Source organism: Trachurus japonicus, chromosome 8 (genome assembly GCF_045865225.1).
Source record: "Trachurus japonicus isolate A0001 chromosome 8, Traja_1.0".
Classification (NCBI taxonomy): domain Eukaryota; kingdom Metazoa; phylum Chordata; class Actinopteri; order Carangiformes; family Carangidae; genus Trachurus; species Trachurus japonicus.
Window position 1 is genome coordinate 9,205,686 of NC_140914.1, and position 22,372 is coordinate 9,228,057.

Sequence of the window (22,372 nt, forward strand, 5' to 3'; positions counted from 1 at the left end):
GCCTTTTATCTAAAAATGTTTGAATCTACACCAGGAAAAGTCGGGCTGCATTAGTGACCAGCTCCAGTTTGACAGGTTGATGACACCAAGCGGAACAAGTGTGAGTTTGGGTCCATCACACGTTAGGGACTAAAAACACAGAGAGATAGGGGGAAAAAAAAAAGAAAGTTTGTATTCTTTGGCCACAGTCGTGTTATCCTCTCACCTGTATTAATATGTATATATATATTTTGGTGATAAAATGACAACCGTGCCACATTATACAGCGTTTTCACTGAGAATTATTTATCAGCACAAGTTCAGTCATCTTTATAGACTGGCCCTTTGCACGCTGCTGAATATTTCTGTTTCTAGTCGAAGCTTAAACAGGAGCTTTGACCGGCTCGCACCGGGCATGGAAACAGACACCAGTAGCTACAAATATATAGCAGATTATATAATTATCATGAAAAGTACATGAGAACCAACACCAACTCCCCCCCAACAAATAACCAGAAACAAAAAAAAAATCACACTGACAGGAGTGTGCATGTGCTTGGATGCACATAAACACACACAGAGGGACAGCGGCTGACACCAGACAGAGGCCAAGCCTGACATGAGGTGAGATGAAGTAGCGTTTCTCATCATCCGCTGAGCCTGGCTGTGTCTGACCTGGAGGATGGAGGTAGGCCCGGGGCATGCCCTCAGGACCCGGGGCAGCCGGAGCGAGAGGGGCCTCCGCTGAGACTTATAAAGTCCCAGTGACAATTTACTGGGAAGGCTCAAATTGTGGTGTCCAGTGGCCACAGCGTGGCCCTGCTGTCAGTGCCACTCTTATTTGCTTCATTCCCTTTGACACTGCCTCTCAATTAGGGTCATAAATTCCATGAAATCGGTCAATAACCTATAACACTAATGTCACTCTTCTGCCATTAATTTTACAGCCTGTGTGCCACACTGTTTCTTCATCTTTTACGTGACAAGGGGGTTTATACTCGCTGGGATTGATTGAGAGGAGTATATAAGAAGCTTTGACTTACTAGAGCCGTTGCAACCATAAAGATAAACACACATAAAAATATCAGTGGATATGACTGTAAGATTACAACCTAAACATGGCACTTCATAATAATAATATGCAGTTACCCAGCAACAGAGTAACACAGGAGGACGTTCAATCAATGCTTTGGTTCAAGTTTGACACATCTTTACTGAAAGAAACTGTAGGATATGTTGTTCTAACAGTCATTTATAATGAGGAATGAAGCACATATTAATAAACACTGTTAAGTGTAAAGCTGAATGTCTTCAATACATGATTGAATTATCCTCTAAATTAAAGTCTCAAATACCTTTATTATTTCATTTTAATAAGTTAACTCTTAAACCTTGTTCTGGACATTCTCCTTTCAACCTAATTGTCTACATCTTGCTCCATACAAACACTGGATGAATATTGAAGGCCAGTAAATGCACTGATTTTAAATTGTGCTGTAGAATCTATAGCTACTCCCCCAGGTTATTAACCTCGCCCCTCCCCCAATTACCAGACAAAAGACAGTGGCCATGACCTGGTTGTTCTGATTGGCCCTGCAGGTATCATGGTATCACACATCTGTCACCAGGCCGGGAGACTAATTTCTCGTTTCCAGACTAATATATGTTAATATGTGTAAATGTGAATGTTTGCATGTGGATGGGGACACGAGGTTACATAATGTGTGTATGGAATATGAGAATATATCAATGAGTTTATGATCACTGCAGATGGGGAACATTTCTAACCGGCACTGTGACTCGTTTTTTTGTTTTCAGATTTTCTACTTTTGCACAACAGAAACTGCAAAAGCCTCAAACCTAAAAAAAAAAACAACAGTTTTTGTGTGTGAGTGATATTATCGAAACCACAAAACCCACGAAACCGACTGCATTTGCTTCTGAATTTTAAGGAGTTCAGCTTGATGAGTCTATTTGAATAGCTGAGTATAAAATAGTGAAAAGCGCACAAATTACATTTGTTGCTTTGAGAGAAAGAGAGAGAGAGGGCAGGAGTGGTTTTCTTATCATGCGTGGCAGGTTGCCGGTGGATACGTTGCTGCCGTTCTCACAGGGGCCTCTCCTCCAATCTTTTTCCGTATGTGAGAGCTGACACTTCAGGGCATATCTATGGCACAGGCGTGTTAGCGATGCACACACCTTCTGCTGCTGCAACGGCGCTGCCGAGGAGGATGAAGGACTGCCATGAGAGACTTCTGGAGTTACTGGCAGCAGCAGCAGCAACAGGCTGACTGCTCAACACACACACACACACACACACACACACACACACACACACACACTCACAAAAAAAAGAAGTAAAATAAATAAGACTGCAAAAGATAATTAGCAGTATGTGGCATTTGGCGTTGGAAAAGCTCACTGAGACAGATACTTTTGTTCAAGTTCATTTTGAAGTGAAAGAGAAGAGGAGAGGGAGCGTCTGCAAATGAACCAGTGCTGAGATCTGCTGTTTCTTCTCTTGGATCAGCTGAAGCGGGACATTTTTAGGCCAAAGCGTTTAAATTGCCAAGAAATACTTTTTTTTTTCTTCCCCGGCTTCTCACCAGGGTTAAGTGACACATGCTATGATCCTGAGACACACTCCTGGTACTACTGTCACTGCTCAAATGATGTCTTTGTCTATTTTTAGGTCGACGACGTCACGAAATTTGGGGCGAAATCTTTGAACCTTTTTTTTTTTTTTTTTTTTGCTCCACTTTTCTCCGGCTCATCATTTGTTGGAGGGAGCCGTGATCTTAATATTTCATCCTGCGAGTCAGTAAGATGTAAAATGTCTGCTTCACTTTAGTTTAAAACGTTATTCTGCACAATCACACATGGCTCCGTCTGTGTGTGTGTGTGTGTGTGAGCCACTCATCCGGGTGTGTTCACTCAGTCACGAGTGAAAAACAGACAATATCACCTCATGTTTTGGCAAGTCGGCGTGCGTGCGTGCGCTGGCAGCTTTCCATCCTACTACTCCACTGGCTCCTCGTTGTTTTCATCTCCTACTCCTTTACTCTCCCCAAGTGAAAGAGAGGAAGAGAGAGAGAGGGAGAGGACCCTTTAAACAACGCTGTGTCCGTAAATCATTAAATCAGATTTTTATTTTTCGCCTCCTCTGGAATGGCTGGAGTTGAATTGACACGGGGGCCTCGAGAGCGCCGAGGCAAAATGGCCGCTTGCAGTAACAGCTCACAAGCCCCTGGACAACCTGAGGCATGGCCATCCAATCCCACATCATTAAGGCTAGAGTCCTTTATTGTGTTGGAGGCATTAAATGGTGCGCTGGCTATAGCCCTGAAGTCACACTCCACTAGGAGAAAACAGCAGAAAAATAACGGCACAGCTGGATAATGACTTTTCCCTGGGAGGCTGACCATGTGTACAAAAGCGCTAATGATAGCAGGTGCAATAAGCGAGCGCAAGGCTTTTACTGCGTCCGGATCTATTTTCCTCTGCTAAACTCGCCAGTGATTTCCCCAGTGTAGGTGTCTTTCTGTAGTTTAAGAACACCCCCCTCCTCCTCCTCCTCCTCTTCCTCCCACCCTCCCTCCCTTCTCCTCTCCTCTCCATCCTCTCCTCTCTCTCTCTCTCCCTGTATCTAATCTCTTTATCAGCTGTGCAGCTAATATCAAAGAGGACTGTGGTGTGAAAATCCTGCAAGTAAAACCTGCTGTCAGAGCCTAATCACAATTAGCTGGGCTCTAGACCCATTAGCCCCAAGGGGAAGAGACCAAAAGCTGACAGAATTATTGTTAAAGCTACTGATTGCTAATGATCCCGCCGAGTACGAAGGGTGGGGCCTCGGTTCTGCAAATAAAACAAAACTAAAATCTGCCTTTTTCTGACTTATTTTCATTGAATTGCATCGGGGGAGGGAAAGAAATGTCGAGTTCAAAACCAGATGAAGTTGCTTGAGTGCTTTTCCTGGGTGAACTAACTCGGCTGCTTCCTTAGCTTTGTAGCTGAGCTCTTACATCAGCTGTGCTACAAAGGCATGTGTGCCTTCCAGATTATAAAACATTAAGCTGGAAGTTAATGACTGATTGCAACAGCCGTTACTGAAACTTGTAAGAAAAGGAGAGCAACAATGCAGACAAAACAACACCACGTGCGCCCGCGGTGCCTGCAGTGGAAAGCCCTTTCAAAGAAGCTGCTCACATTTGATGTTAAGCCCCCAAACTGTTCTGGCTGTCGGAGGACTTGCCGGGGAGATAGAAATGTCTAAAGTTATTACAGCAGTCAGGTAAAGTGTGTGGCAACGCGGCCCTGTAATGGGGGTGGAGAGAGCCGGCCAGCAGCATCTAATGAAGGCGTCTCGGGGAGTACTAAAGAGTCTACGTGACACTACTCCTGATTCGCCCGTCTGAGGACACAGATCAATTAATACATTAACAAACGATTGCAAGCACTTCATCTTGCAATATGAAACCAGCGGCCTGGACTCGCTGCCCTCCCACCCAGAATGGCTGATCAGCTCTTGCCTCTACACGTCTGTCTGCCATGAATTTCAACATCCTCTTGCTGGTCAGGCTGCAACAACCTCACTGTGTGGCTTTGTAATCTCTCACCCGAGACTGCATGTATGTATGTATGTATGTATGTATGCATGGAAACCACGACACTTGCTGTACATATATGCTCTGTGTGTAATGAAGGGAAGGTAGGGCAGTGCTCCGAGCTACTCGCCAGAGAAAGAGAATCTAACCTACTGATACAATTTGCAGTATAACGCACCGTATATGACCAAATCACAGCAGCTTTGATTGAGCATCTGCCTAAAGGGAATCCACTCCTGCTAATGACCACTGATCCAAAGCCTCAGAGCGGATCCTTCCTCCTATTGGAATCTGTGTTTGTGGACATCTCCCCTTTTTTTTTTTTTTTTTTTTGCAGATAAATATAAAGCATTAATGCAGGCCAAACACACCATGTGAGCAGCCTGCGGCACACTTGAGTGCGTTGGTCGGGGAAGTCTAACGTAAACCATTGCTCCTTGCCATGCCATATATATCCAGTCTCCCCATTACCACCATCTCTACTCGACAGCGAGGGCCCTGCACTGCTAAATTATTCATCACACTGAGGGGAGGACAGAAGCATGCATGGTTTCTCCACTCCATGCCTCTTCCCTTTTTCTCTCTGTCTCTAATACAAAGGAACAGCCGGGTGGAGAGAATGATATACAAGCCGTCTCTCCATCACTATATGGCCGTCGTCGCAGGAGCTGTGCCTCCACTTCCTCCAATTACCACAGCGGAGTTGAGGTTGGGGTTTTGGGTTGGGCACCGTGGTAGACCAGACGGTCGCTGGCTCGCCCCGCCGTGCATATGGGCAAGGGGGGGAGAAGAAAGGTGGGTGGCACTCAAGGGCCCCATGCATAACCTGGGACGTCTTTGTATACACATTCATCTATATCAGTGGGCAACAGGGAAATGTAAGCCAAAGGTAATTGCCCTGGATAAGAACATCTGCTTGGTGAATAAATATTCTAATGAGGGGAGCTTGCAGGTTCCCCAGACTGATACACGACTGACAGGCATCCGGAGGGACCGCAGGTAATGCTCACCACCTGCAGTTCAAACAGGAGGCGGTCCCATCCTCCTCACGCAGCTAAACGCTGGCCGCCCAACACACACACACACACACACACACACACACACACACACTGGAGAAACCAGGGATAAATCATTGATCATGCACCAGTTATGATGATGTCAGGAGTGACAACCAGAAAGCAGTTTCACTTTTTCATGTTGCAGAGCAAACGTGGGCTCCGGAGAGAAAAACGTAAACGCTCCTTCACTTCCTGCAGTGCAGTCAAACAGGACGCTTCATATTTATTCTAAATGATCTGATCCCAGTCCATTATATCCTCTCTTCCCCTGACTGACCAGAGAACAACTCATCTAACTGCTTCTGTTATTACAGCAGGACACAAATGAAAATGTATTTTCATGTCTATTAACCTGTGTTAAAAAATTCTTTACTAATTTACTAAATGTACAATGTCAATTGTCAAGTTTCCCCTAACCTCACTGGTCTTCCCTTAAATGTCTTATTTTGTTAGTTTGATAAGAGCTTTATTGTCTTTACATGTGATTTGGACAAACACTTTTTGTCACAACAAACACATTTGATTTAGAAGAGAATATTTGACATATTCTCTTGATAAATGATGATTATTTTTCCAGTGATCTATTATCACTGTTCATTTTCCGTATTAAAATGTTTCCAAAAACTAGTTTCAATCTCTTCTGGATTGTAAGGTAACAAGTATGACTTTGCGTTTTAGGCCAATAACCATTATTTATTGGTTTCAGCATGTGAACATGTTATTTTATCAACTGTTCAGTCAGGAAAACTATTAACGTAAATGTCCATCAGAACATAGATATTATAAAAAACTGTAAATGCCGAAGTTTGAGAAGCTGAAAGAAGCAAATATTACCATAATATTTTATTATTTTTACTTTAACTTATTTTAGTTATATCGTATTAATCAGCGCATCTTGTAGTTTACTTCATTTTATCAGTTCTGTACTAAATTCTCATTTTGAATGATCTAAAAACGGATACAGTGGATTTCATCCTTTTGTTCTTCTTATTCTTCTTCGTCTAACTGTTGCTCAGCAGAATGCTAAACAGTAAAAAGCTCCACTGTGTCGCTGTGGAATTATTATTATTGTCTTACAAAAAAGATTAATGTTTGGCTCCTGTGTTCAGTTCAGGAACAGGGCGTCCTGATATTTCAATGAAGAAAAGACTATTTGGGAGTTTTACAGGTGAATGATATAATAGGGAGTCGTGTAGTGAACTAATGCTCGGAGCTAAATAATAATGTTCTTCTCATGTGAGTGAAACATGAACGTGGTTAAATATTTAACTGTTACACAGCTGAGCCTGAAGGGATGTAAACTGACAGCATTACTGCTTCAATCTGCTCGGCCCACACGTGTATGTGTATATGTGTGTGTGTGGTCATCGCTGCGAATGGCTGGAGGCAGAATTAGTGATGAAACTGTAGGTGGAGAAAAGGTGAGCTGCTTCCTCACAGCCAAACCTTCAAAGAGGCCCGAGACAGTGACGGCAGAGACTCTTTCAATAAGCATCAGCACCCAGGAGGAACACTTTGAGTAGCAGTCAGGCCTTTGTGGAGGGAGGCCTCAGACACACACAGAGAGAATAAAGCTCCATGCGCACTGTATTATATTCTTTGAGTTATGACATAATTTGGAAACGCTACACCTTCCTGTCACTTCCACTTTACTTGGAGACAACAAGAAAACTTTTTCTTCTGGTTCAAAATATGAGCTCATTTCTCCACTTAGAGTAACTTTGGCCCCAAAACATCCTCTCTCTCCAGAAATCTGAGCCATGCGGATCAATACGCCGTGCTGTTTCATTCATAGCATGGCTTGACATGCTTTTGTTATTCATGTTTTACCCTCATTTCAAAGAATGTGCAAAAAAAACAACTTGTGGTTCAAGTATTAGGTCATTTATAATGGAGTCGTCCATGTAAAGTAACTTCCAGCCCCCCCTCCAAAAAAACAAAAAGATGCCTTCTCCCCAAAAATCTGAACTGACGATCAATAGCTGCACTAACACACACACACACACAGTCTACAGAACTCACATCTGTAACTGCATTACAGTGGAAATATGTGTTGCATTAGAAAATAATTTCATTTACTTTGTATTTCTGTGAACAGTGGAGGATTAAAATGGTCTGCAAAGACAACCACCCCCCCCAAAAAAAACAACAACAAAAAAAACAAGAGTGTAAATGCAGAAGCAGTGAGCACTGGGCGGGTATATTGTTGTGGTGAGACTACAAACCACTGAGAAGACAAAACCAATCTGACTAATCACACATGATCTCAAACAGAATTAATCAGCAGCTTCAGTTGACAATCTGTAATCATCCCCGTTCTGTGCTTAATATCGCTTCATTTATGAAAAAGACAAAAAGCAGGAGGAATTCAGGCTGACTTAGATATGTGGGCAACAAAAACAACATATCACACAACAAAATAAATAAATAAATAAATAGAAATAAAATGTCTGAAACACAGACGCAGACAAGGAAATCAAACGTGTCCCCAGAAGACCCCGAGCAGCTCATTTTCAGATGGCGGCGTTAAATTGGAGAGACGGTGGTTTCAGATGACAGACAGACTGCATGCTGGGTAGTTTGACTGTCAGTGGAAGTTGAATAACAATACTTGTAAAGGTATTAGTGTGGGTAATGATCACACTCCCGACATCCTCTCTCATTTAAAGGCTGAATAAATCTGACACGTACACGCAGGCCTCCGTAGCATCTGGCTGCAGCGCCCAGCATCAATAAAACACATGGAAGTGGAAAACCATCAGCTCTGTTCATGCATGTGGGAGGTGCAACACCACACGCACACTCACACGCATTCACTCGCACATGCATACAAACTCACACTGTATAACTGACGCATCACACACACACACACACACACACACACACAGACCCCCCAAACTCTCTGTCCATGCCGGAGCGGTGTGAGATCCACACTCTGTACTCACCCAAAAGTACATCATCATGGTGGGAGCGGGAGCAGGAGCGGGAGCGGGACAGGTGTGATGGGCAGGCGGGCAGACGGGAGCGGGGCCGAGCACTGGGACCAGTCCAGCCAGCGTGGGCGTCAGGAAGAGTCCGAGCGTTTGGACAGAGAGGAGCTCTACTGATCCCTGTTCCACTGAGGCAGCCCTCCCTCTGAACTGTTCAATGGGGCTTGACTTGAGGTCCCCCCCCCAACACACACACACACCTCTTCTTTCTTTCTTTCGTTTCTTTCTCTACAGGCAGCTTGTTCTTCAGTTAATTTTTTAAAAGCCCCCCTTCTTTCTCTTTCTCCTTCTCCTTCTTCTTCTTCTTCTTCTTCTTCTTCTGAGCCAACACAAGAAAGAAAGAGGGAGGAGGAGGGGGGAGCAGATGGGAAAAAGGAAAGAGAGCTGGGGAGGTGTTGTAACCTCTTTTTTCTTTTGACACTCTTCCACTCTACTTGCCTCTCCACACCACTCACTTCGAGACTCTCCCTCTGTCTCTCTGCTCTCTCTCCCTCTCCCCCTCTCTCTCTTTCTCTCTCTCTCTCTCTCTCCCCCCCGTGCCGTCTCTTATTGGTGAATGTGAAATCAGTCGGTACGGCACCGAGGCTCAACTAGAGCAGCAGCAGCAGCAGCAGCAGCAGCAGCAGCCTGCGCTTGACAGCTGCCTCCAGCGTTCCTCCACCGGAGCTGTGTTGCTCTGCATAGAGGAGTGAGCCGAACAAACCGGGATCCTGCAGACGGTACTGTAAAATTCAGTGTCCCGGGGAGGAGGAGGGGGGTGGAGGGAGGGAGGAGGAGGGGAGGTGGATGCAGGAAGCTGGGAGTCGTGGTGGAGAGCTCTGCAGGGGGGAGGGAGGGAGAGAGAGAAGGAGGGAGGAGGTGGAGGAGGTGGAGGAGGGGGGGAGAGCGTGTGTTGATGATGATGCTGGTGATAGTGGAGGACTAACAGATCATTCCTCTTTCTTCTTCTCACTGTCTGTGACTGATACGTTGCGCTGAAGTTGTGGCAGTTTTACTTCATTGAAGAGAAGAAGGAGACAACGCTGAAGAAAAAAAAAAAAAATGGGGGATCTCAGAGAAAAACCTTAAAGTATGCCACAGGCAATTTTCCACTTGTTTTCTACTTTTAGCTGCTGAGCTGCGCTGTCTTCATGTGTGTTTGTGTGTCTCTCTGTGTGTGTGTGTGCATTTTCTTTTTTCCTTTTTTTTCCTCCTCCCCCCCTCCAAGTGCAAGCAAGCAAACTCATAGGTTGGTGACCAGCAGTGTGTTTGATAAAAACCCTTTTTGTGGCAGATCAGAGGCCAGATGAAGTTGGTGTGAAACACCTTTGTGTGCCAAGCTATATTACATTACATGCTTTACTGTGTTTTCCATCTGGCGGCTGTAAAGGGGGAGGGGGGAGAGGAGAAGGGAGGGAGGGAGAGTGTATATGTGTATGTGTGTGTGGAGGGGAGGGGGGCAGGGGGGCTTGGCTATCTTCTAGACAGCACTGTAACAATGAGCCTGCCTCAGCAATTTTCAAAACATATCATCAATACATGACTGGGAGCTGGCGCTTTTAAATATTAACCCTGTGGCGGCCGGGGCGGGTTGCGGAGAGCTCCAGCGGTTTTGTGGCATCCTCTAGTGCCGGATCATCCAATAAAACAAAAGACGTCCTGGGGGATGAGCTAATTTGCTGTATAGGATCCTAAAGAACATTTGCCAGCTACAGAGAACATTGCCGTAATGAACAGGGGCAGATATATTCAGGTTATGTTACCCCACCAGTAATTGCCACATGAGGAGGCCGAGTTAAAATCTGCAGCTGGCTTTGAGCGAACTGACACACAAGGGGCCTCGTTCATATGACGCAACTGTCATCTTAAATTTATCACCCATTTTATTTTTCTACCTTCCTCAGAAAGGCACAAGTGAACATGAAAAATGAAACGGCGAAACCGGAGGGAGAAAGGATCGCAATTAGTGATTTTCGCGAATACTGTGAGGTCTTAGAAGAAACGCATGATTCCAGGACAAGATTTTTTTTTGCACTTTTGATAAATCAAGAGATGCATTATGAAATTCTCCAACCGCTCCTCTTTCCTTAACATCTCCATCACATCACAATCCAACCTTTTCCATTACTACACACACACATACACACATATACACAATCTCTTATTGGTGGCATTACCATGCACATACAAGGCCTCCATATCTTTCTTACATGTCCACCAGAACCCAATGGATTTACATTAGCAATCACAGAGTGGGTAACCGCCCCATTCCTACATCAATCTCTGATGGGAAATAAAAATGAAATGCACTTCTCAGGCAACTCGGATTAAGGATCACGCTTTTATCAAATACTGAAGTCTATTTCAAGTCCTGCTCATAAATAACTGAGGGGGAGAGAGGGAGGAAAAGAAAAAGGGTGGAGGCAAAAAAAAAATTGAGAGAGAGAGAAGGAGAGAGAAGGAGAGACCGGAGGGGAAGCAGCAGACAGGCGGGGGTGATGTGGATATAGACAGAGAGCATCATGGTCTGAGGCTAAGGGCACTCGAGGTTGGAGGGATTAGGAAAAAAGGTAGAAAATAAGAATTTGAGGGCATTTTAGAATCATATAATCCCCACGTCTCCTTTCTAGGAATCTCCTTCAATTAGAGATGAAAAATGGAGTTGGGGTTAAGATGGCGTTGCTCAGGGTGCAGACCCCGTCCTCCCTTTTTCCCATCGCCTATTTTTCTTTCTTTCTTTTCTTTTTTTTTTGTAGCTGCATTTCTCCCGTGCTCCAAACCGCTTACCAAGGATGCGGAGTGGCTTTTCCGACCATTTAGATTTCCCACCATAGTCTAGACACTCCCCGGAGACTCTGCCATCCATTATAAAGATAGAGCTTTCAAAGAGATGAGGAAGTGAAGGCCTCACACAGAGCTGGTTCTGCCTAAAATGTCCGTCTGCCTCAGACCCTCACCGACTCGAAATCTGTTGTCTTAATATTTCATGATGATCTCACCTACCGTTCGCTAGTGAACTGCTACTCGTGTGGAGCATCTTCTGTCAAGCTACGCTCACATCCTGCCGTTAGAAAAGGCTCCGGAGGAGACAACGAGCCGCACTTCCCCCTGAGTTCTCACTCCGCTCCCCTTCCACTTCCCCGTGGGGTTGTGGGCTATAGTTATGGCTAATTTGGCCTTTCGTCCTCATTCATCAAACGCTCGGCCCCTTCGCTGTCTGGCCTCAGCTGGCGTGAGACCCGGCTGGTTGGCTGAAGACAGGCGAGAGATGCAGCTCCAGCCTGAGTCTCCCAGGTTAGTTTTCTTTAATCACGCACTTCACTTTATGGAGTGACCCGTTTTACAACTCGCTGACAGGGATCCACGGCTATGGCTCGTTTTTATCTGCCTTCGTCGGCTCCACAGGTAGGTATTGACATTTCGACGCTAAATACAGCTCATCATGAAAGTAAGGCTGCACCGTGAGTGATGCTGTGTGAACTACAGCGCTGCTGAGACAACAGGAAGTATAAAGATTATCCACTTCTCTCTTACAGCAGATTAACAGCTGTTTGTGGAGGTCGCGTTTCATTTGACTTTTTATTCTTGTGGTGACAGGAAGTTGTATGAATTGCTGCAGCTAAATACTTATATATAGCACATTATTTGGTTGTTGGTTTTATTGTGGAGTACGACATCCTGCTATTGAATGACTAATGGCTCTATTGATTATCTGACCCCTGGTTTACATATCACAGCCAGAGCTATGCCAACAAATGAGGGTCATGTCTTATTATTATTTAAAGTTATTCCTCCACTGAAAACTTTGTAGCCACCTGGGGGAGTTTTATACACTGTGCATCTAATTCAAGTATTTTTAAATTCAACATATTCAAATGTGACTGCTTTAAAGCCAACGAGACAAATAAATACATAAAAGATTCACATGTTCTCCACTAAAGTGTTTCATTCTGGTTGTGTGAAGGGGGCATTTAGACCTTCATGATGGCAAATTATGCTATACTATCAAGACCATCCTGACAGCAGATAAATATGCATCAAATAACAAGAAAAATACGTGGTGTTCTTTATTTGATTTAACTCCAGCTTTCTGACATAGGCTGCATATTTAGCCTTGAAAACGGTAATGTTTTGCTTCCCAGCCCTGGAAGACATCATTAAACATCATTTGTAAGCATACATTACACTATACGCAGCAAATCGCCCATCTGCTGATTTTGGAGCTCACTGTGTGTAAAACAATAAATCTATCGTATGGCTCCACGTAAAGAATCCCACTAAAGTAACGCCTCCGTGTAGACGTACGTGGAGTGTTAAACATAGCCGTGTGCACAGACTGTATGTAGTGTTAATAATGCAGTGTTTACATCTTGGCATTGAACAGGCAATACTGGCCCAGGGCTGCAAACTGGCAGGGCTGTGCGGTAATTAGGGGCTGCGTGTTGGGGATGTGAAGGCTTGCTGCATGTCATGCTGATACCACTGCCGGGCGGACCCCGTGTGTAGGCAGCAGGCGCAGCGAGAGCTACACAAGACCACACCTTTCTGTCACAGCGGGGCGTCGCACCTTTCACTCCGGCTGCAGCACCGCGCGCCCGGTCGTTACTCAGCGGTCCAAGATGTTACACAGAGGATGTAAACGCGTTGACAGCGGTCGTTAGCTGTCCTCACAACAGGAAGAACGTGTGTGGTCTGAGTCATCATGCACGCCTTCATATAAACCTATATAAACCTATTTGTTTATATGATGATGTCATGTAGATACTAGAACCAGTCTGGAACTGACTGATTACGTAGCTAAGACATCATTAGGATAAGACAACACCCATAAAGGTGTCATTTTACACTTAATATCCAGATTAGGATAAATTATATGTATTACATGTGGTTTTAAGAACCCCCCAAAAATCATCTAAACGCAGTTTCACATCTTCTTTTCTGGGCTGGTCAAATAAAAATGTAGCAGATTTCAGGTAAACACTCAGAGAAACTAAATCCTGTCAAGTTGGATGGTGGGTCTAAGTGGGCGGGGCTTGGGGAGTGGCTGAAAGCAGTGACTGTTTCGTTGTGACATCACAAAGTTACAGAGTTCCTGACAGCTTGTTTAAAAGGGGAACTATGCAAGTCCGGTGGCTTTTCCGCTGCTAACACTCCTCTCGTCCATGTGCATTTGTTTACAATGAAGCCGGCAAAAAATCAATACATGGAGCGTGAACGTTACATAATATAGACCGAATCGCCTTGTTGTTTACATTCTACTTCCGGGTAGAAAACCAGAACGTAATTTGAATGAGATCAATAGTAACGAACGAGAGTTTAGCTATATATATCATATTTTTCACGCCCTATCACCGTTTAGACAAATCTGAAATGATTGAAGAAACATTACTATTTCTGTGTGTGTGTGTTTTGTGTTGCTATGTGTTGGATTTATTCAGTTTGGGGGAATCACGGTGTCTAGAAAGCATCAGTGGCTCAGCTGACAGGGACAGCTAACGGTAGCTAAGCTAACGGCGGTAGCTAAGCTAACATCAGGACGTCAGCTGTTAAAACCCTCCCGTTGTCGGACACGACATATAACTACTCCAGATAGCTCAGTCATGTTGTAACTCAGATATCCGCTGGAGAAAATATTTTTTCATGGACCGTTTATTGAGTCACTGAGTTATTAAAGTTCAACAGGTAACCGTTAGCCCAGCTAATCTCTGATAACCATGACTAATTACAAAAATGTGCACACGTAAATAGTAATGTTTGTCCAATCATTGGTTTTATAGACTTTACAAACATCAGATTAGTCTAAACGGAGATATAGTGACATGAAAAAGTAGATATATATACTGAAACTCTCGTCCGTCACTATTGTTCGAATGCTGGTTTTCTACCCGGAAGTAGTTGTAAACAACAAGGAGATTCGTCCTATATACGATGTGTGTATTTGTGTAGTTTTAACCGTCATAAACAGAATATTGCTGGTAACGAGCGCGTTTGTGTCGTGGTGCCGCAGAGGCGGGGTTACATGAGCAACAAGACCAGCACGAGACGTTTGTTTATCTGCCATGTAATCAATGTAAACACAGTAGAAGCTAAGTAGCCGAGCTACAAGCTGTGGCTAACAACAGCTAACCCTCATATCGCAGTCAAAACGTACACGGCGATTACAAAGAAGACGGCTTCCTTTTTTCTTTTCTTTTTCAGCTGGGTTTAGGCTGAGAATTATCGCTAATTAGACGGACCACGTCGGTTACAGACTTCAACACCTGCAGGTCGGACCGGGCTTTCATTTTCAGGTAGCAGGCAGTAAAGACAGGAGTAGATCCTAAACTGGTTCTTTGGAGGCACCAGAGTTGGAGCAGTGGCTCCAGCACTGAACTAGCACTGGAACCAGTTTGGTGGAAAAGGGGACATCTGAGGACTGATTCTTTGATACTTTCACAGTATTAATATAGAACCTGGAGCTGCTGTTTAATCACACTTCACATGGACATGTAACTTTATACTATATGGGATCTTTAAAGAGCCACATAGCTGAGCAGGACTAAATCTGAGAACCAGTGCACTGCCACTTTAAGAGGATTAATTAATATTCTAATATTTTTGAGGAAATCCTATTATAATAAACACATGTTTACCAAAAAACTGCAATGAAGTGACCTTTGAGCCACGAAAATGTCAGTTCTGTTTTTACATCCTCTTCACGACAACAGGTGAACATGTAAAAATAGCGACGGATCTCTATTTAATTAAAATCTGTCAGCTGTCATGTTTGATGTCTTTCTCATTTGTTATATATATATTTTTTTGAAGACTTGTTTAATGGCCACAGTGTGTGATGTGTGCTGGTGCATGCATGCTTGAATTTTACTTTGAATTAATTTACACATACAGTAGGCTACATATTATTATATATACAGTATAAAAAGCTTATATACTGGCTGACAGTTGTGTAGCTTTGCCACATGCAACACAAGAAAACCCAACTGGAATCCTAACAGCCTTTCTTGCATCTCCGTTTGACATTAATTGATAATCAAACAAGCCTTCACATTAGACATTTATGAGATCAGCTGAATTATCTATTTAATGTAACCCAATTATATGCAACCCTTGTGCACCAATCAACAGTAATTCCCGACTCATAAATGACAGCTACAACGACAGATTTAATCAATAATAAACATTGATGAAAACTTGCGACCCGCTTAGAAAGAGGGTAATTAACAGGAAGGAGAAGGCTGTGCTGAATTTCTTTTTTCTTTAGGAAAATTGCTCTGCCATCTTTGTGGTTTAGCCCCTTCACTACAATCTCACTCCACAGCACCAGTGAGATTCAGTGTACAACGAACTAAAGACAGACATTTACCACTTATTCTTCACAGACTTCACTCCCTGCTCTTAATTAAAACCGTGTTACTCTTGCCACAAAACTAAATGTCATGAATTATTTGCCGGATCTTTTTTTTTTTTTTCGCTGCAAACTAGACGGCGGGCCAGCCTCAACAGGGGGCGAACAGGGAGTCTATATACAGCACAGCTTCACCTGTGTTCTGTCTTTGTTATGCCTCACATGGGACTTCTCTACCTGAAGCTGGAGCCTTCAGAGAGCACAGAAAAGCTTTTAAAAAGACTGAGGTGAAACAAGATGCTAAGATATGATGGGGATATCTACAGCAGATGACTGTCACATCCTGCACGCTGAGTATGACTTAAACCAACACATGTCAACAGAGCAGGCATCAAAAGCAGCCCATTAGAGACTTGTGGGAATTCTGCACCTGAAGCCTGTTTGGGTTCAACAGAACCGCATGAAACTCTTCCGACAAAATGGAGGTAAGTGTGCACAGAGGGGCCTGCTTGCTCTTACCAGTCTTGTAAAGAGGGGCACTCCCAAATGCCAAAGGTGATCGTTCAGCAGTCCGCTGTACACCACGTTCCCGAAGACAGCAATGCTTCCTGACTTACACAACGTGTTTCCTGCGGGGACACAAAGAAACACAGCCAGGCGTCATTGAAACGGACAGGAAGCAGCAAGGGGCAAGCGCATATATACACTCCAGCAGCAAGACACTGACTGCTCCGAGGGAAGAAGAAAAAAAAGAAAAAGAGAAAAGGCAAATTCAATCAAAGGAAATCATTGCACAGGAAGAGAAATAATAGAGAATGTAGCATCGATTGTTATAAATATTGATTTTGGAGGTTTATTGACCTTATATGTAATGGCGAACACGGATAGGTCTGGAATCAATAAAGTTGCACAAGTGAGTCCGGCTGATCTAACAACACGGTGAAATAACAAAATTGTAGAGTGCAGTGTGAGGATGGTGAGGATGAGGTGACAGCAGTTCTCCATATTTAGTTTCCCTCCAAAAAATCACAGTAACACTTTTACTTAACCATGAAAAAAGTTACAATTAGCCTGAGTGACTGTAAACCAACTTTACACAGGAACAAACACTGTAAAAATGTAACATTTATTGTTCTCTTTTTTTTTAACACACTCTGGTTACAAGACAAACAACTGTTTCTGCTGTGATATTAGGATATTAAACTGTTTACACGGGAGGGATCTTCAGGCGTGGAGTCGTCTGTGATTTGTAGCTTCCCCCAGATTGAGACTCTTTCCCAATCAAGGTACCAAACCAGCCTCCAGGCCTGTATTCAATGATGTGGAGTGATTAATACGAGCCCCCCCATTTAGCCCCAACCACTGATGCTGTCATCGTGATTAACTTATGATTTTACTAATGTCTTAGGTTTTTTGTCTGTAACTTGTTTTTGCTTTTTCACTAAACATTTGTCTCAGAGGTTTTTTTTCTTCTTTCATCTGGTTTCAAAGTAAGAGTGTGTTCTACAGTACTTTATCATACAGTTTTAACTTTTTTTTGTGATTTGAACAGAAAATACTACATCTTGCAGCTCCTCACACATCCAGGGTCACCTCCTGAATAAATAAGAAGCTGTGGCGAATGTGGGATCACGATACAAATAAACCCATGATGCCCCGATCAGTTTACAGCAAGTACGCAGAAAAAAAATGCAGCAGCAGCAGCAGCAGCAGCAGGAACAAAACACTTTTAGAACCTGTCAATGGATGAACATACTGTAGACAGTCGAACTGGACACGTGTTGTAATATTCTCCATTATTACATCATTGTGCAGTGGTTTCTACTGATGCTCTTCTTTGAATGTTTCTTTTTCAATATTTTTTACCTGTATCTCTAAAATACATCTTAGCTGCTCGGCCCCACCGTCCACTCAGCTGCCTCCAGTCGACCTCTAACCTGCAGAGGTCTTATGGGAAACTCTGAGTTCATAAATATCAAATAAACATACATATGGTGAGAAGCACATGGCTGTTCGTAAATTATACAGGACTGGGTTTGTTGTGGAGCAGAGAAGCCCCAGTTACACTCTGACTTCTGTGTGTCTTGAAATAAATGTAAGAGCAGCCCGGTGTTTGACAGACACACGACAACTCTGACACACTGTCCGGCCTCCTGTGAAAGGTGTCACATCAGCAGCAGCAGCAGCAGCAGCAGCAGCAGCAGCAGCAGCTCCGCTACCAGACACGTCGTCCGCTGCCACCGAGCCTCGGCGCACAGTTCATCCTCTCAAAGACGCTCTTAATTAGCTCGGTGCCAATGAGCGGCCTCCGCAAACAGAAAACACACGTGCATGCGGTGCCCACAAACACACACACAAACACACACACATCCCCGAGAGGGTGATGTACTGCACACTGACGTCCCCATGTATGTGATGAATGCAGCTTATGGAGCAAGCACAGAAAACACAGGTCCCCATTGTAATTTCTGCACAAAGGAACGCTGCAAAGGCACACCAGGGGTGGAGTGAAGCAGTGCTGACAAGCAGCACATGCATTATTTAAAAACAAAAGTAAAAAATGCCCATTAAAGTGTCAGTGGTGCTTTCGGCAGTGCTGGCTTGGGCGCGGTGTGCGTATTACTGTTATTAATGGGCCAGGCGTGGGGGGCATTGCTTCGGTGTGATTGCTCTGCTGCTGTTGCTATCTGCGGTTCAAGCCCCCCTCCTCTTCTCCCTCCTCCTCCTCCTCCTCACACCGCCCCCTTTTTCTTCCATTTCTTCTGTGTATGCGTGTGTGTGAGAGAGAGAGGGAGAGAGGAAGAGGAACAGATAAAGAGCATGATACAGACAGAGACGGAGAGACACCGTAAGACCCCGAGTGCACAGTCAATGAGCTCCTACAGCTAATATCATTTCACATTATTGAATGCATATTAAGGCAGAGAGACCTTGTCAGATGAATAGGAGCACCAGTGCTTATATCAAATTCTGATCTGCCGTCACGGCCATGTCTAAAAAATGCCGGGAATGTAAGTCAGCATATTGAAAATAAGTGCACACCGTTTTTCTTTGCAGTTTAAGATCAAGGGCTATACATTACCGCGACTGACACAGCAGAATGAGGTCATTGTGCATGTTGTAATTACAGCTGGGTAAACACTCTGCTTTTCTGCTGCAACACTGGAGAACACACAGAGCATGCAGAGGGACTACACAGAGGCTCATAAAGAAACAGCATCGGCGAATGTTTAATGCATCACCGGGAATAAATAAATGGAAGAAAACGATCATTGGTGTTTGTTATGATCAATTCCAGCGTATATAGTGCGCTACATTAAAATCAATGCGCGGTGGCTGTTTTAACTGTCGGACAACACAGTGGACAAACACAAAAGACACATTCTTTCTGTAACGAGTTTGTTGTGGTGTTAATGGTGTTTACATGCAGCCAACGCAGCACATCATCACATTTTCCGTATTTGCATGTAGAAAGTGTCACATAGAAGAGACGGCTTCATTCCCTCCTCTCTACCTCTGTGGAGCTGCAGAGACAGTGGCTTTTTATTTATTCAGTATTTTATTTTTGGTTATAAAGATGGATTCGACTGCGTGTTTGCACCACTGCAGCATCACTGCTTCTCCTCCATTGAGTAACATCAAAGTTAAACTGATGACATCATGCTTATTGGTTTATGATGAACTTTTTATAATCTTTTTTTTTTTTTTTTTTTTTTTGGTTGTTAATCCTGCTTTTTTGGGGCTCTCCTCAGCGGTTGGGTGTTCTCTCATCTGCAGACTCGACAGTATTGAGCCCAACCTCTGATTAATTATTAATTGTGTGATTAAAGTATGCGTTGGTGTGTGTGTGGCTTGCAGGGAGGGTTGGGTTCACTTTGCATTATCTACAACTTTGACTATTTTTGGAAACTTGCATTCGAGAATAAGATGTAAAATTGTTATCTTCAAATTATTAAAAAGCTAAATCATTGTACGGTCCAACCATACCTGAAGAATGGAGGAAGAGAGTTTGCTTTTATTAAGTGAGTGATGCCTTGTTGAATCTGGCTCAAATTTCTTTTGGCTGTAAGTCAGAGCTTTTTATTTTATCATGATTATTTCTTATATTTGATCTCAGTGCAGATGTATACAGGGAGTTTGGCCAACATAGATTTCAAGGCTGATGCTTTTACCAATACTTCAGGATTTAAAGCTTATAAATTATTCTAAATGCCAAGATTCAACCTTATACTTAATCGTTTTCAAACTTTTATAAAAGACACAAAACATAAATGAAAACTTGTTAAATTAGAAACATTTAAAGTGCAGTGTAAATAAAACAGTGTTTATGATTTCCACAAATGAGATGATGCACTGAGTACACTGCAAAACTTTGTTAGTTATTCTCATCTCCTATAGATATTTGTCCTAAAAACAAAAAACAGTTTGACCTGTTTCCAACAGACAAGAGGTTTGTGTGTATAAGAGCTGACGTCTTGAAATGAGAATCAAGGAGATCGAGCAGAGAAAAACGTTTAGAAAACAGATTAAACCGTTTGATGCTCTTTAGAGATGAACTCTGATGTGTTTCACTTGTTTTAGAAAAATCTAAATTACAACCCGATGAGATAAGAGACTGAGTAGCCACTAACTGTTTTTACTTCTTTCTTTTTTTTCCAATAAAAGATGAAAACAATCAAAAGTCAACTGAAATACAACTATAAAAACAAACTGGACTGTTAGAGAGGTGGTTATTTGAAAGAAAATAATTTACAAGTATTAACATTATATGAAATTACCAGTTTTGACAATGAAAATCATGAAATAGAAAAAGTGTCTAATTTGACAGTAAAGAGAAAATGTTTGAGATTGGAAAACAAGGAGGATGATGACTTCACCTTTAGCTTCAGGAAATTATGTTTGGCTTTTTCACAATTTGAAGTCTTTCTATAGATTTATTGATTATTGGTTAGAAGTAATTGTCAGGTGCAGCTATTTATTATGTAGTTCACAAACATTTCTGTCCACAGTTTATTCTTTAGAAGAAAAAAGGGTTTCAGAAAACCACAAGTGTGAGTGTGGTGTCAATATTAAAGGTGGTGATTTAGATACAAGTGTTTCTCCCTCCTTGTGTGTGTGTGTGTGTATGTGTGTGTATATGTGCCCCCAGCCGCATGCTCTCCGGCCTCCTCCCCTGGCGCTGCTGTTGGAGGTGGGTCGCTTTAAGCATTCAAACCCCAGAATGTGCAGCTCATTTCTAGCAACGAGGCACATTGCTGCAATGCAATAAGGGAAAACAACACTTTTAATAATTCAGGCTCTGAGACCGTGAGGTGGGGGTGGGGGGTTAGGTGGAGGAGGGTGGTGGTGGTGATAGTGGGGGGAGTCGGTGGGTGGAGGGAAGACGTCTTAAAGTACCGCAGAATGGCTCATTTAGCTCCTGCTACGCATTATTAAAGTTGTATCGAACCCCCTCCTGGGTCTTTCCCAAAGTTTTTTTTTTTTTTTTTTCATTTTCCCTTCCTCTTTCCCCAAAAGCCTGCAAGGTATCCAATAACAGCTACCAACATTTATAAACGACAGAGTATCCTGCACCTTAGAGGAGGAGGTAAACAATGGTGTAGCTCTTAATCTCTCTTTCTCCCTGTCCTCCCCGCTCACCAGTCCTCCAGTCCGAAATTTGTCAGTGCTTTATCCTGTTTGAACTGTAATACAGAGCTCTCGCTGTCCAGATTATTTTCTGCCTGAGCTAAGCCCACGATGCATAAAAAATGTGGGGAATGAACCTTGTATGGAATCAAATTGAGTAATAAAATCGTGTTCACAGTGGCACTGATGGACGCATGATGGTACCGTTAAGGACGTGTTCAAAGGTACCGTAAATTGCCTCTGAGCCTGATGGCAGCTTCCACAGCAAAGAGATTGAATATGAATAAAAATATATATATAGAGAGAGAGAGGCAGAAGAAAAATGGGGAAATGTAGATGTTCTTATTTTTTGTTATCCTGGGAAAATAACAATATATCACTGCACACAACAGGTCAATCTGCCTGATATCTTTGTTCATTATCCTCAGAAAACAACCAGCGGATGATATTAACCCCTGAACGTCCGAGTCTCTCCCTCCCTTATTTCTTAAATAAGTATCTTTTAGAAAAATCATTTTAATCCTCAGTCCTGATTAAAGTGTCTGATAGCATCATACATATTCTGTATCATCTCATTTCAGCTCCTAATTGAAGCCTCATGATGTTTACACTCAAGTGCGAGGCTGCGTGTTTTTCATGGCTGCATCATTCCATGAAATGGAAATATTCCACATGACTTGTGCATCATTTTATAAATGTTTTCAAAAATATTCAGCTTGACATGTTTGATATCTTTTTGGAAACTACGGGGACCTCCATTTGGCTGCACAGTGCACAACACAAGCTCAT

At 43.2% G+C, this 22,372-nt stretch overlaps 2 protein-coding genes across 8 annotated transcripts in view; both read right to left on the reverse strand.

Annotated features, from left to right (window-relative positions):
* Positions 1 to 22,372, reverse strand: part of LOC146982592 (C-reactive protein-like) — a 468,648-nt gene that overhangs the window by 321,424 nt on the left and 124,852 nt on the right. The gene's annotated exons all lie outside the window — the stretch shown is intronic.
* LOC146982597 (RNA binding protein fox-1 homolog 3-like) overlaps positions 1 to 22,372 on the reverse strand; it is a 248,542-nt gene that overhangs the window by 109,384 nt on the left and 116,786 nt on the right. For 5 of the 7 annotated variants that reach the window (XM_085783637.1, XM_085783638.1, XM_085783641.1 and 2 more), the window contains one exon: positions 16,475 to 16,584. In XM_085783637.1, the coding sequence (XP_085639763.1) occupies positions 16,475 to 16,584 (110 nt within the window). Of the gene's footprint in view, positions 1 to 8,586; positions 9,654 to 16,474; positions 16,585 to 22,372 lie in introns of those variants that run through there. The other 2 variants (XM_085783645.1, XM_085783644.1) reach the window with 2 other exon arrangements.